The following is a 16317-nucleotide window of genomic DNA, read 5'->3' as shown; positions in this document are numbered from 1 at the left end:
TCTTTATTATCTAGAGAAACAGAAATAACAAAGTTTCTAAAACTCTTTGACCATCATCTTGTTTTAGTGCTCATGAAAGAATATATACTAAAACCAGATTTTCATATTTTTGAAAATATTCCAAAATATGTGGTTTAACCCCTTCTAAAATAATGAATTTTCGGTAAATACTCTATATATTGAAGTTTATACTTTTTACTTTTGTTCAAAAAATTTCAAACCACTTTCGACATTTGAATTCATGTATTCGAAACTATCTTTCATGGTATATTGGAATCATTCTAATTTTTTTAATATTTAGTTTACTAAAATTTCATATACTGCCTAGATTAGTGGAATTAACATTATTAAATCTTCAATATCTAGAGAAGCGGAGAAAACTGAGGTTCTAAACTCTTTGACCATCATCTTATATTAGTGCTCGATGAAAATATACACTAAAACCAGATTTTCATATTTTTGAAAATTTCCAAAATCTGAAGGGTTAACCCCTTTTAAATAATGAATTTTCGGTAAATGCTCTATGCCACTAAAGTTTATACTATTCACTTTTGTTTAAAAAATTTCAAACCACATTTGACATTTGAATTAATGTATTCTAATTATCTTTCATGGGATAGAGGAACCATTCTAATTTTTAATATTTAGTTACTAAATTTAATGTACTGCCTAGATTAGTGGAATTAACATTATTAAATCTCAATATTTAGAGAAACGGGAGAAAACAGAGGTTCTAAATTCTTTGACCATCATCTTCTGATGTTAAGGCTCGATGAAACTATAAACTAAAAATCAGATTTTCATATTTTTGAATTTTTTCAAAATCTGTGGGTAACCCCTTTTAAAATAATGAGTTTTCGGTAAATGCTCTATATACTGAAGTTTATACTCTTTACTTTTTGTTTAAAAAAATTCAAACCACATTCTACATTTGAATTAATGTATTCGAAACTCTCTTTCATGGTATATAGGAATCATTCTAATTTTTTAATATTTAGTTTAGTAAAAAAATTTTATATACTGCATAGATTAGTGGAATTACCATTATAAAATCTTTATTATCTAGAGAAACAGAGACAACAAAGGTTCTAAACCTCTTTGACCATCATCTTGTTTTAGTGCTCGATGAAAATATACACTAAAACCAGATTTTCATATTTTTGAAAATATTCCAAAATCTGTGAGTTAACACCCCTTCTAAAATAATGAATTTTCCGTAAATACTATATATATTGAAGTTTATACTCTTTACTTTTGTTTAAAAAATTTTAAACAACATTCTACATTTTAATTAATGTATTCTTAACTATCTTTCATGGTACATAGGAATCATTCTAATTTTTTGATATTTAGTTTACTAAAATTTCATATACTGCCTAGATTAGTGGAATTAACATTATAAAATCTTCAATATCTATAGAAACGGAGACAACAGAGGTTCTAAACTCTTTGACCATCATCTTATGTTAAGGTTCGATGAAACTATACACTAAAACCAGATTTTTATATTTTGAAAATTTTCCAAAATCTGTCAGTTAACCTCTTCTAAAATAATGAATTTTCGGTAAATGCTCTATATACTTAAGTTTATACTCTTTACTTTAAAAAAAAAATTCAAACCACATTCTACATTTGAATTAATGTATTCGAAACTATCTTTCATGGTATACATTAATCATTCTAATTTTTTTAATATTTAATTTGGTAAAATTTCATATACTGTCTAGATTAGTGGAATTACCATTATAAAATCTTTATTATCTAGAGAAACGAGACAACAAAGGTTCTAAACCTCTTTAACCATCATCTTATTTTAGTGCTCGATGAAAATATACCCTTGTTCGAAACTACGCTAGGCATAACGCGTGCGGTCGGGTGACGCCTAGCGCCGAATCAATTAATCGGAAAATATACGGGGATTAATCGGGGATTTATTTTAGGGCATTTTTATATTATTACGTATATATATAGATATATTGATGATTTTAACAGAAAAGTGCGGTGGTGTGGTGGTCTAGCTATGTTTCTTAACGTCTTGCAGCCCAGATTCGAACCATATTTGGTGCATATATTATATATATTTTCGAGTTTTCATTTAAGGAGGGGCAAATCCGTCATTAACCAGTCATCTTCCTCCTGTAGGGTTTATTTTCTGCGATTGTAATCACGACGGCTGCTGTTTTTTTTCTCGATTTTCCATCATCTCCTTGTTTTTTCTTGCTGTTTTAACACATATATCTTAGATCTTAGGTAAAACATTTGATTTCTAGGTCAAAAAGAACAAAAAATTGAGCTTTCTTCTGACATCCGATTTCTTTCCCGACTAGATTGAAATCGCCACGGTTCACAACCGCTTCACGTTTATCCGCCGCGTTCTCGGGTCAAGCCGCCGCGTTTTAGAACAAGGAAATATACACTAAAACTATATTTTCATATTTTTGAAAAATTTCCAAAATCTGTGGGTTAACCTCTTCTAAAATAATGAATTTTCGGTAAATGCTCTATATACTAATGTTTATATTCTTTACTTTGTTTACAAAATTTTAAACCACATTCGACATTTGAATTAAGGTATTCTAAACTATCTTTTATGGGATAGAGGAATCATTCTAACTTTTTAATATTTAGTTTACTAAATTTTCATATACTGCCTAGATTAGTGGAATTAACATTATAAAATCTTTATTATCTAAAGAATCGGAGACAACAGAGGTTCTAAACCTCTTTGACCATCATTTTATGTTAGTGTTCGATGAAAATATACACTAAAACGAGATTTTCATATTTTTGAAAAAAATTCAAAATCTGTGGGTTAACCTCTTATAAAATAATGAATTTTCGGTAAATGCTCTATATACTAAAGTTTATATTCTTTACTTTTGTTTAAAAAAAATCAAACCACATTCGACATTTCAATTAATGTATTCTAAATTATCTTTCATGAGATAGAGTAATCATTATAATTTTTTAATATTTAGTTTATTAAAATTTCATATACTGCCTAGATTAGTTGAATTAGCATTATAAAATCTTCATTATCTAGAGAAACGGAGATAACAGAGGTTCTAAACTCTTTGACCATTATTTATGTTAAAGCTCGATGAAACTATAAACTAAATTATAAAAACGAAATATTAGGCAACTAAACTTTTCGTTCAAATAGTTCATGAATGTTCTGAACATGCACTTGGATAATTGATAGATAAAGTGAACTTGTGACATTAAAAAACTATTTTTTGTCATATCAATAAAATCGACTAAAACTCTACGAACTGACATTAAAAACTAATTTAAAAATATTTTTAAACAATATAAATTATTTTTAATATATTTAAAATACATATGGGGCATAATTTGCATGGTGAGCTTTGCTCAGGAGTTTTTTTGGAAATTAATTTCGATAAGTTCTTGGGATGACAATGAAGTATTATTAGTGAGAGAGTGGAAGTAAGTAATATTGGTGACATAGTGAAAATAAGTAAATATGTCATGTGTTTTTCTCTTCAGAAGCTGGTCACTTTTAATTGTCGAGAAGTCATGTAAGTATACATAGTTTTTTTACCAAAAAAGTATATATAGTTTAAACTTATCAACAAGTCTTGTGACTCTTGTCCTTTTACTTGGATTTTCAATCAGGTAAGGTTGGATTGATGAAGTATGTGTTCCTATCTTGTCACACTAATTAATGCAGTTGTAAATTACGGTATAGCATGGCATCCACGTTACTGGCCCTAAAATATCTTATTTCGGATAAGCCAAAAGGGGAAATGCTGTTATTACAGTTTGACAGTGCTCGAGAGGCATCTTCTGTCCTAATATCTTGCAAGTCAATGCCTTCTAGGTACATCATATATACTATGAGATCTTGGTTTTACTTTTAGTACTAAACTACTAGTGAAGGAGTTGGAGTCAGTGCAAACTTGGAAACTAGGACAGACGCTTAAGATGGGTGAGACCAAATCTAGAAAACATCCGCATATTTAACCTGAAATACATCACATTATGAGATCTTGGTTTCACTCAGATCCATCATATGGGCAAGACCAAATCCATATTTGTGACGTCACAAGAACACATCCGCATATTTAACCTTAAATTCATTATTATTGCTGTACGTGGAAATCTCGAAAAGCATTATCTCGTCTTTGTCCACGTATAAGTACATGCATAATGCACTCTTTGATGCGCACTCATTTTGAAATGTTCCTGGTACACAATAAAGCTACATTTTATTTCTTACTTCATGATTAAAGAATATATTACATGCATAGATGCTACTCTTTATGGACGAATAATTCATAAGAATTTCGCAGTAAAATTCTCATGAACTTCTCCGTGTTATACGCTAACAAATTATGAATCTTGCTTAAAAAAAACAGAGGATCTTGGAAACCTAGTTTACTGATCTTGGAGCATGTGGAAGATCAAGGGAGCACCAAACTGAGGATGAAGTGTAAGAACCGTGTGAGGTGCGTGAATATACGATGGAGACAGCTCGAAGGAGAATCTCTGCAGTATCAAGACGAGAGCCATCTTAGCTTCCATGAGAGCAAAATTCTGACCAGGACAGAATCTTGGTCCCCATCCAAAGGGAAGAAAAGCGACTTGGTTCTTCGTGGCCTTTGAGATCCCATCCGCGAATCTATCCGGTTTAAACTCATGAACATCTTCTCCCCAGATATCAGGATCACGATGAACCATAAGAGTAGGAATCACTACTTGCGCACCACCTGGAAGTGTCACCTCCTCATCTAGCTTTGTTTCTTTCTCTATGGTTCGACCAAGTAGAGTCCCTGGTGGGTATAACCTCAACACTTCGTTCAAGATCATGCTCATCTGTATTTAATAAAAAAACCAAGAAACGTTAGTCTGAGTTTTGGACAAAAAGTAGAGAAAAAGCACACAAGATTTAAGAACCCTATGCAAAGCTTAGAGGTCACAAGTAGAGTAACGATTGCAAAAAATAGTATTTATGTTTGTTACTATTTTCAGTCGAGAGAGTGCATCAAAACTTGGTTTGTTGTTCTTCCCAATGACTTGTAATATCTCTTGTCTAGCTTCATCTTGCCATTTCTGGTGATAGCTTAGCATGATCATAGTCCACACAAGCAGATCCGCAGTGGTTTCTTGGCCGGCAAAGTGAAACAGCCTGCACTCTTCTATCACATCTTTGGTACTCATCCCATGATCTCCAGAGTTAGATTCCAAAAGTATTCCCAGCAGATCATTCTTTGGAGCCTCCCCTGCTTCCATATCTCTCTGTCTTTTCTTGATGATCTCTCCCAACCTAGACTTCACTTCTCCGTCTATCTGCTTCATCCTCAAGTTGTTCTTTGTAGGTAGAAATCTAAACAATGAGAAGAAGAACACTAAATATATTCTCCATGTTTCTACGAATGAAAGTAACATAAAGAAGAACTAAGTGTTTTGCCTGCAGGCTTAATAATTATTTAAAAATTATAAGCATATATACTATAAATTTAAAAATCTTAGATTAAAATTATTCTCATGTTTTTGAAATATTTAATAATTAACTAAATATTAATTTTAATATTCAATATTTTTTATTTAAGTCACTAAAATTATTTACTAATTAATATTATAATTAAGCATAAAATATGAATAAATCTATAATTACGAAGAATATACAAATAAGCAAATTTACTTTTTTAAATAGTATAGATATTTTTTTACCTCATTCCAGGTATGAAAGCCATCTCAAGAGCTTTTACAACTCGTCGACCTTGTTCTTCTTGAAGCTCAAAGATTCTCTTACCTTCCTCATAGCTACTACCAAATGCAGTACGCGAGACTGCATTTGAGGTTACATCCTCAAGATATGGCCAAACATCAATCTCAATTGATGAACCTTGCTCACTCACTAACCTCTCCCATTTACTTATCATCTCGATACAGCTCTCGTAGAACGCAGGTATCATGATCTACACAATCAAAGCAAAACTCAGCATACAATTTTAAAAAAAATACAAAGGTTACAACCATGAGAAATGATGTTAAGAAGAGAAGAAGACCTTGAGCTTTTCTAGATGAAAAGAAGGGTTAATAATCTTCCTGTGCTTAGACCATTTCTCTCCACTATACAAGGCGACTCCAGTCGCAAAAAGCTCAACGACTGGGTGCGCTGGCGGCTTCGGAAAATCGTTAACTCTGTTCATAACTTCTTTGATGTGTTCTGGTTTCGTCACAATCACACTCGCTGTAGGTCCCATCCACATGTAACATGTCTCCCCTACACAAACACCAAAACCATAGATAAAAAACAGAGATCCTCTGTTTTTAGTTAAAATCAAACCGTTAGCTTACCATGATCCTTAACGGTTTGTGATATCATAGGCATGACACGTGCCGTGTAATCTTCGGTTATACTGATGGGTCTGATTTTTGCTTGCTCCACCATACTGGCTTCCCTTATAGCGTCACCGACAAGAAAGGTGAAAGGAGTTCCAGAGAGACCTTGTCTCTTTAGATAAGCCTCATGTTTCTTTGGTCTAAACCAAGCTAGGTTCAGACCTTTCCATATCAATACTGTTACCGCCACGACAGCAGCCGCAACAGCAACCGCTGATATATCTGTTTTACTCATAGACACACTTCTTTGAGATATCGTTAGATGTGTTTTTCTTTTCTTTTTTTTTTACTGAATTGAAGTTACCAGATGAAGGTGTTATGTATATATAAGATAAGTAATTGTTGTTTTTGCGTATGCGTCAAGTAAATCATATCTGAGGCAGAGGAAAATTCAAAGACTGTTCTAGATTTTCTAAGTCAATATAATAATTTTTTTATGTTATGCTTTTTTCATATTCTAGTTTTCTTTCCCTATGGTTGGCTCTTTTATAAACACATCCAAAAGAAGGTAGAATTGAAATTGGCTTTGTATTATAGACTTTTCAAGATTAATAATTCAGCAACACTAGAAAACGACCTTAGACTTAGACTTGGACTGAATTGAAATCTTCAAAACCTAACCTAAAGTAATAAACAAGTCTTTCTAAGATTTGCTTTTGTTACAGACTCATATACAGACACACTTGATGGCAACACACATAATCAAAGCTTGTGCAGGATGAGATGAGCTCCAAACTGAGGACGAGTGGTCATGACTGTTTGAGGCGCATGAACATAAGAAGGAGAGAGTTCAAAGGAGAATCTCTGAAGAATCAAAGTCATTGCCATCTTTGCCTCCAGCAGAGCAAAACTCTGACCGATGCAGATCCTTGGTCCCCATCCAAAGGGGAAGAAGGAGACCTGGTTCTTTGTTGCCTTTGAGAGCCCTTCTCTGAACCGCTCTGGCTTAAACTCAGCTGCATCATCTCCCCAAAGCTCACGGTCGCGATGGACAAGTGCAGTTGGTATATAAACCTGAACTCCAGGCGGGAGAGTAAGCTCTCCCAGCTTCATTTCTTTGTTGACAGCTCTTTTAAGCAAAGCCACTGGAGGATATAGCCTCAATACCTCATTGAAGATCATAGTCATCTGTTTGAAAATCAAAACTTCATGTGATTGTTGGTAACTATGAATGCAGGAGAAGGTGATAGATGGTTTACTTACCACTTTAAGGTTGCTAAGGGAGTCTATTTCTGGTTTATTATTATTACCACCGAGTGCTTGCATCACTTCCTCTCGTGCCTTAGCTTGCCAGTCTTGGTTATGACTTAATAAAACCATAGTCCAGACCAAAAGTACTGAAGTTGTCTCTTGTCCCGCAAAATAAAACAGCTTGCACTCTTTCATCACTTCTTCTACGCTCATTCCATTTCTCTGAGACTCATCTGAATTTGATTCCAGCAGTATCCCCAACAAATCGTCATTGGCTGCCTCTCCAGCTTCTCTAGCCTTCTCTCTTTTGCTGATAATACCTCTCAGTATTATATCAATCTCTCTGTCTATTGCTTTCATCCTTCTATTGCTCTTTGTTGGGTAAAACCTACACCAAACCACAAGTTCTAGTAAGTCTCACAATCTTCAAGTGTACATATTGATATGGTGTTTGATCCGGTAAAACCAAACCAGTTAAAATCGAACTAAACTAGAATAGGGTAAATGATTTAGATTTGATAGTACTGAATAAGCTGAATAGAAGTTATTTTTACAAACCACAATATATAATATGGTTCGGTATATTAACCAATCAAACCGAATAATCGAAGAAACCAATCTATTAAAAAATATTAGTGTACTTATATATAATTTTTAATAAAAAATAATACTATTTTTTTGGTAGGAATAAAAATAATACTATATACATAAGTTAATTTATTAATATGATATTCATATTAAAACATTGATTTAATAATTTTTTAATTTCTTTTAAATTTAAAAGGCTATTTCTGCTAAAATATAGTTATATGATAATATAATGATATTACTATTTTCTTAGTTTCATTTTAATAGTTAATTAAAAAATATTATATCTAAAAAATTAGAATAGGAAGTATATATTTATGTTTTAATAAATCTGATTTCTAATGATATAATCTAAAAATTGCTACAAAAGAGAAATATAATTATGGTCTTTTGGTATATAGAAAATTTGATATTATATAAATAGAATTAAGTCAAATTTTCCAATATAGTAGTTAAATCCTATAAAACGAAATACTGAAAAAAATCCGGATTGAACAGTCTGATACTAGTTTATTAACTAACACTTGTGTGTTTATGTAACCTTAGTCCAGGGATGTAAGATTTCTTAAAAGCTTGTGCGATGAGCTCAGCTAACTCCCCTTGGAGCTGAAATATTCTCTGTCCTTCTTTGTAGCTGCTTCCAAAAGAAGTATGTGAGATCACATCTGCAGTCAAATTCACAAGCCAAGGCCATACATCTACCTCACAAGGAGATTCTTTATCCGAAACTAGACTCTCCCATTGGCAGACAACCTCGCTGCAACAGTGGTAGAACGCAGGGACCATGTTCTGTAAAACCAAAAGGCAGAACGTTGCTAAAGAATCACACACACATATATAAAGTCTAACTTGATTCAGACAAGACAAGACAAAACACAAAACCTTGATCTTCTTGAGGTGAAAAGCCGGGTTGATGATTCTCCTGTGATTTGCCCATTTATCTCCCTCATAGCTCGCGACCCCACTTGCTAACAACCTGACCAAAGGGAACGTAGCAGCTTTCTCAAAGTCGTAAACTTTATTAAAGACTTGTTTGATGTGCTCTGGATTGGTTATCATGACAGCTGGAACTGGTCCAATCCATATAAAGAAAGTCTTTCCTGTTCCCACCAAAACGTAACTTTCAATCAAGTCAACTTCTCAAGCTCTAAGAAGAAAAGCCAAAGGAGAGAATTAAGTAGTACCGTGAGTGTTTAACATCTTCAAGGCAAGAGGAAGGAGACGTGGAGTGATGTCATCCGTTAGATTCATGGGCTTAGATCTGGCCTCCATCAACATATTAATATTTCTCTTCATGTCTCCGACTAGAGGAGTGTAAGGTGTTCCCGCGAGTCCCTGTCTTCTCAGGTAACTCTCCATCATCTTGGGTTTTATCCAGGCCCACTTCACGATCCTCCATGTCCACAACAACACAGCCACTAGCAAAGCTGCTGCTACTATTGAAAAAGACATCACTGGTTCAGTTCTTTAATGGAGTTTCGGTACTACTCTTCTTTTACTGATATGAAGTTGCCAGATAAAAATGTTTATGTATATATAGGTCAATTTTATTGTTGATTTGCGTATGCCTCAAGTTGTTGCACAAAAAAAAGCGTATGCCTCAAGTAAATCCTACGTGTGGCTGATGAAAATTCAACAAATGTTCTTGATTTTGTAATTCCATATAACATTTTTTATTGTATGCTATTCTCGTATTTAAGTGTTGCTTCTGAAACTCATCCAAAGGATGACCTAACTTGAAATTGACTTGTTCTTTTTCTTTTTTCTTTTGGTAAAATTGATTTCTTTTTTCTTTTGGTAAAATTGACTTCTTTGTATTCGTTTTGGTAATCGGTAGTAAAACTGAAATCTAATCTATTAATTTAGGGTTCTATTTTTATCTACTATTAACAAGTCATAGTAGGACCACTTAAAGAATTAGTCAATATGACATATTTGTTTATTTGTATTAACAATAAACCAACTATAAATATATTAACAATATAAACCAACTATAAATTTGATTTTTTTAATTATAATAAAATCTGTTGAGAAAGAATCTAACAAAATCTTAGTTTAAAATTTAAATATTTTTTTATAAATAACACATTAACATATTTCGAAATTAGTAATATAATATTATTATAAGTAAATTTAAGTAAAACTTATTATAAAAAGAAAATAAAAAATTCTTTATACTAACTTTTTTATAGATTCTATGATATATTCCGTATTATATAAAAATAGAAGTGCTATATGAATTAAATATTAAAAATATATTAAATAGGTAAATTAACAAAAAAATTTATTTTATTTTTTAACTTAAATAAATTATTGATCATCATTATAATGGATTAAACTTCGAAAACATATAATACTTTTATATTAAAATAAATGTATTAACATAAGTTAAAATTTTATATTTACAGCCATACATTATCTTTTTATTTATTTTGAAACTATTAGCAATATATTGCTTAAAAATGTTTATATACAAAAATATAATAGTATATAATAACCTTTAGTTCATATACTATTTAAAAATATGTTATTAGTAAAATATGAAATTTCAGTAATTCATTTAAAATATTAGTGACAAAAATCAAATTTTAATTATAAATTTTATTTTATTTTAATTGTAACAAAATTTGTTGATAAAATAATTAAAAATATCACCAAAAATTCAAATATTTTATAAAATGATACAGTAATGTAGTACCAAAACAAATTCAAAATTCATGTATTATTCCAAACTCAAATAGTTGTGTAATTTTCCAAAGTTGTCTCGAAAAAATATATTATTTTGAAAATGAATATTCAAACTCAAAATGATAAATATTTCAAATTTTACAAAAGACAAAATCATCTAATCTATTAATTTAGGGTTCTATTTTTATCTACTATTAACAAGTCATAGTAGGACCACTTAAAGAATTAGTCAATATGACATATTTGATTATTTGTATTAACAATAAACCAACTATAAATATATTAACAATATAAACCAACTATAAATTTGATATTTTTAATTATAATAAAATCTGTTGAGAAAGAATCTAACAAAATCTTAGTTTAAAATTTAAATATTTTTTTATAAATAACACATTAACATATTTCGAAATTAGTAATATAATATTATTATAAGTAAATTTAAGTAAAACTTATTATAAAAAGAAAATAAAAAATTCTTTATACTAACTTTTTTATAGATTCTATGATATATTCCGTATTATATAAAAATAGAAGTGCTATATGAATTAAATATTAAAAATATATTAAATAGGTAAATTAACAAAAAAAATTTATTTTATTTTTTAACTTAAATAAATTATTGATCATCATTATAATGGATTAAACTTCGAAAACATATAATACTTTTATATTAAAATAAATGTATTAACATAAGTTAAAATTTTATATTTACAGCCATACATTATCTTTTATTTATTTTGAAACTATTAGCAATATATTGCTTAAAAATGTTTATATACAAAAATATAATGGTATATAATAACCTTTAGTTCATATACTATTTAAAAATATGTTATTAGTAAAATATGAAATTTCAGTAATTCATTTAAAATATTAGTGACAAAAATCAAATTTTAATTATAAATTTTATTTTATTTTAATTGTAACAAAATTTGTTGATAAAATAATTAAAAAATATCACCAAAAATTCAAATATTTTATAAAATGATACAGTAATGTAGTTCCAAAACAAATTCAAAATTCATGTATTATTCCAAACTCAAATAGTTGTGTAATTTTCCAAAGTTGTCTCGAAAAAATATATTATTTTGAAAATGAATATTCAAACTCAAAATGATAATATTTCAAATTTTACAAAAGACAAAATCATGGATAATAAAGATTAACTTTTTGAAATGTACCTGAAAAAAACTAACTATATATGTTGTAAAAATTTAAAGTAACCTAATGTTTTGACGTCTTAATTTAAAAAAAAATAGAACCTAATATCATAACATCCAAAACAAATATCCTATATAATAAATTTAATAAAATAGTATGATAGATACTACTATGTATAAAGTTTACTAAAACAATAGGATTATATTATTTAAAATAAATAAATCCCGTAAAATACTAAAATGAGATATGTTAAAGTATATTTTCTTAAACACAACATGTAAATATAATTATTTTAGTCATATTTATTTTCTATAATATAAATAAATAAAATTTAAAAATGTATTATATGCAAAATGTTTAAATTAAAGAAAACAACATAATTTGAATGGGGTTCTCTATTTGAGTATTTCATATTTTTATTTTATTTTACCTAACTCGAAAATATATTAGTAAGTAATAAAAATCAATAACAAAGTAAATTTTTTTTAAAAAACCATTATATATTAATAATACTGAATAAGAAATATAAACAATAATATGATACAGTAATACAATATATAACACTAAAATAGAAATTATATATTTAAAACATTTTTAATAATATAAAATATATTTAAAAAATATAAATATATCCGCACGAACGTGCGGGTTAAAATCTAGTTGACTTTTATTATAGACTTTACAAGATTACGTTATAACGCCAGTCACAATAGAAACTGACCTTATCATATTATTACTATAGTCTCTTGCTTTAAATATTAAGGTTTCCAATGGTAACAAAAATATAATTGCATCGCAGTTGTTATGCATGTTACCATTCAAAAACTAATCAGGTAGATTTTGATCTATTTAAAATAATTGTTGATTTTTCTTTTGGACAAAAAATAATTGTGGATGTTTTTTCAATTTGTAACTTCAAATATTTGTAGTTGTTAATGGTTTTTAATTATTTACTAGATCTTGACCCGTCCGACCGGGCGGGTATTTATTTTATGTTTTTAGTTTTTTTTTTTAATATTAATTGCTGTATTTGTAATATTTAAATATAAATTTAGATTAAAATTAATCTTTACAGTTATAATAAAAATTAAAATTAAAATTTTAATAAAACATTCTGATATAAAATTTAATTTTCCTAATTAAAATAATATAGAGGTGGGTTTTAATTTTTTTCAATTCAAAAATTTTAGCATCCCTCAAAAAAAAAGAAATAAATTTATAAATACATAAAATACACAAATATATTTAGAATTATAATTTCTGTTAAAATAGTTTTTTAAAGAAAAATTATGTTGAGCTGTTTTTGTTTATTTTAGAGCTTGACTCGTAACCGTATAAATATTTTGCTTTCACTTTTAAATTTTTTCTCTGTACTAATAGTATACTATATACATATATGTAAATTAAAATGTATTACATAAAATAATTATATTTTGTGATTTAATCTTTTATTATATCACAGTGTATCATATAAATAAAATCTTATATTTATAACTAAATGGACTTATATTATGAAAGCATTATCCTAATAATATATGAATTAACTATTTTATATTTTATTATATGTTGTATAAATTGATTATGATGTGTGATTTTTTATTTTATTATTTATTACTAATAAATATTAAAAATATTTAATATGTTAATAAGAAATATATTAGAAAATCTATTTTGGTTAAGATTTTATTAAAGAAATTTATTATTTAAATTAGGAAAAGACATTAAATGTTTAAATCTATTATTATTTAAATTAGGAAAAGACAAACATATTTAAATATAGCTTCATTTAATACCTCAATGGCATGACAATGTAAATAAGTAGTAAATCTTAGGGTAAATCTATATTTGTACTTCTCTTTTAATAATCTACTAGATCATGACCCGCTCGACCGAGCGGGAGTCATTTTTTTTTTATCTTTGTTTTTACTAAATGTTATACATGTTCGCCAATGTGTATTAATATAAAATTTTGATAAATAACAATGTGTACTAATGTGTTTAATTACTAAATTTGATTTTTAAATTTTATGATAACGTAAAGTAGACTTTTTCTGTATTATTTAAAATATATAGTGCTATATATTTTGTATTTTCAACATTTATCATACAAAACTTACATTGGGGTATTATTTATATGAAAATATGTGTAACATAATATATTTATATATTATATAAACATATGCACACCCGCACGGGTTTTATTTTTAAAATGTATTCTATATTGTTTAGTTTTATGTAGTATCGAGTTTGTATAATTCAATTTTGTGTTTAAAGAACAATATCAAAACTGTCTTTCGTATGTAAAAATAACATTTTGCAAGCGCGAGTTGTGTCTTTTTATTGTAACACAAAATTTTATATAAAACTTATATTTTTTTATACATTACGAAATTTAATTTTTTAAAATAATTATTACGTAATTTCAAAGTGAATTTTATCTCTGAGGTCTAATATATTTTGTGTGTAATGATTCAAAGCATTTTCGATATATATTATATTTCAGTTTGGTTTGTTTTTAGTATTACTGTATAAGTATAATACTATACAATATTACTATATTCTATACAATATATGAAGCTATGTGTTATTTGTTTTAGAAAGTAGATTAGGCCCAACGTAGTTATAAGAATAGTCATATCTTTATGTATGTGTCTATGACTTATCTACCTAATGTTATTCGTACTAATAAAATTAATATGGCCAATGAAAGTATACTGATCAATTTAAAATGAATTGTATAGGGTAATTATTGAACGATTAATATTTTTAGTATTCTTAGTATATATCTTATTTAAATCGACATGTAATAAATGTAAAATTCATATATGGAATATGGACAAAAATAAGAACTGTATTTAAGGAAATACATCAATGCAAAGTTAGACTATGATACGTATTATATATAAAGAATGAGATATTTAATTTAAATATATGAGGTCCACTTTTAAAAATCTACCTACAAGAAGTTGTAATGTTCCTGTTTTAATAAGATATATTTTATTAAAAGAGAAGGAGTCTAAAGAAATCGACCTATACAAGTTATTTTGGACTCTTTCCTTTTAAATATTTTTGGTACAACCCACCCTATTATAACAGAAAACGTAACATAATATTACCCCCCCCCCCCATATAAATCCGATTTTTAACCCCCAACCTTAAATCGACCAGTCTAACCAAAATAAATTAATAAAATAAACCACAACCTAATTCTAAACCACAACCCTAATATCAACTCAACATCTCTATTATTAAAAGAGAAGTACACTTAGGAAATGCCCCTGAGTTTTCAATGTTAATTACACTTACATGCCACTGACCCTATTAATAACATTCTTAAAAAAATGCTTGTCTTAACCAGTTTATTAAATGTGTCTTTATCACTCTCTTTATTTATAGATAGTTTCTATTTTAATGTTTGTCTTTTTCAGTTTAGTTAATGTGTTATCCTAAAACAAAATTTAACTTCTCTTGTATTAAATAAATTCCGAAATTATTTATTTGTTATAAAAAAAATCTAGGATATTAATTTCAAAATTATTTATTGTCGTAAAATAAAATTTAACTTCCATTCTCTATTAAAATAATTTCAAGAAAAAATTGAATTTCCTTTTTCATCTAAACCAATGTTTATTCACCTCACATAGAGTTAGGTCTCAATAAATCTAAAAAATTATCGTATGAATAAATTATCTATGTTTTCTTCCCAGTAAATTCTGTTTAACTGAACTTACAGAGTACTCAATATTAAATATAAAATTAAGTAAATAGTTAAGAATGAGGCAATTGCCTATATTCTTGCTAACTACATTATTTTTAGGAAACAATTGATTTGCTTTATAAATGTTATGAACATTTATTAATTAACTAGGTGTAACTAGACATGTAAACAATCAATACTATTAAAACAGAAGGCCCTTTTTTGAGGTCACCTTCTTTTTGTACTTATTTACCATTTTCTGCCACTGAATTATTTTTGTTCTATGCTTTTAATTTAAATGCTTTTATTATCTTACTAAAATTCCTACTTTTATTGATTTCCAAATATTTTCCACTCATCCATTGCTTTTAAATCAAAACATAATTAACTAATGTAATTTATTATATACAAAATCGACAATGGAATTATTTAATAACAACTATTGATCGGAAATCTTATAGAAACAAAATATTATGAATCCCTGACATAACGATCGGGAATATGCCAAGAAATATTCTCAATTAACCAAATCCATGACAAAAGATTTCTTTTTGTTATTATTCAAACAACGCAAACACAATACATTACACCTTATACTATTATGACTATCTTACATAATA

The 16317-nt window shown here is 28.1% G+C and overlaps 2 protein-coding genes across 3 annotated transcripts; both read right to left on the bottom strand.

The window, feature by feature from the left end:
• Positions 1 to 4207: 4207 nt before the first annotated feature.
• Positions 4208 to 6673, bottom strand: LOC108861648 (cytochrome P450 72A13). The gene is made up of 5 exons (XM_018635563.2): positions 6325 to 6673; positions 6033 to 6250; positions 5695 to 5942; positions 4984 to 5347; positions 4208 to 4836 (listed from the first exon to the last, which is right to left on the bottom strand). Exons 1-5 carry the CDS (start codon positions 6602 to 6604, stop codon positions 4399 to 4401), a joined length of 1548 nt encoding a protein of 515 aa, XP_018491065.1. The 5' UTR covers positions 6605 to 6673; the 3' UTR covers positions 4208 to 4398.
• A 211-nt stretch (positions 6674 to 6884) lies between these two features.
• On the bottom strand, positions 6885 to 9799 carry LOC108861702 (cytochrome P450 72A13-like). Of its 2 annotated transcripts, XM_018635638.2 has the most exons (5): positions 9333 to 9790; positions 9031 to 9248; positions 8690 to 8937; positions 7573 to 7948; positions 6885 to 7497 (listed from the first exon to the last, which is right to left on the bottom strand). In XM_018635638.2, the coding sequence occupies exons 1-5, from the start codon at positions 9598 to 9600 to the stop codon at positions 7072 to 7074; spliced, it is 1536 nt and encodes a 511-aa protein (XP_018491140.2). In that variant the 5' UTR covers positions 9601 to 9790; the 3' UTR covers positions 6885 to 7071. The 2 variants fall into 2 exon arrangements, with proteins under 2 accessions (XP_018491140.2, XP_018491137.2); XM_018635635.2 differs by having other exon boundaries at positions 6885 to 7948; positions 9333 to 9799.
• Between the last annotated feature and the right edge of the window lie 6518 nt (positions 9800 to 16317).

This window comes from Raphanus sativus, chromosome 5 (genome assembly GCF_000801105.2).
Source record: "Raphanus sativus cultivar WK10039 chromosome 5, ASM80110v3, whole genome shotgun sequence".
NCBI classification, from domain to species: Eukaryota; Viridiplantae; Streptophyta; class Magnoliopsida; order Brassicales; family Brassicaceae; genus Raphanus; species Raphanus sativus.
Note: the sequence above shows the minus strand (reverse complement) of the source record. Positions and strands in the feature narration are given on the sequence as shown.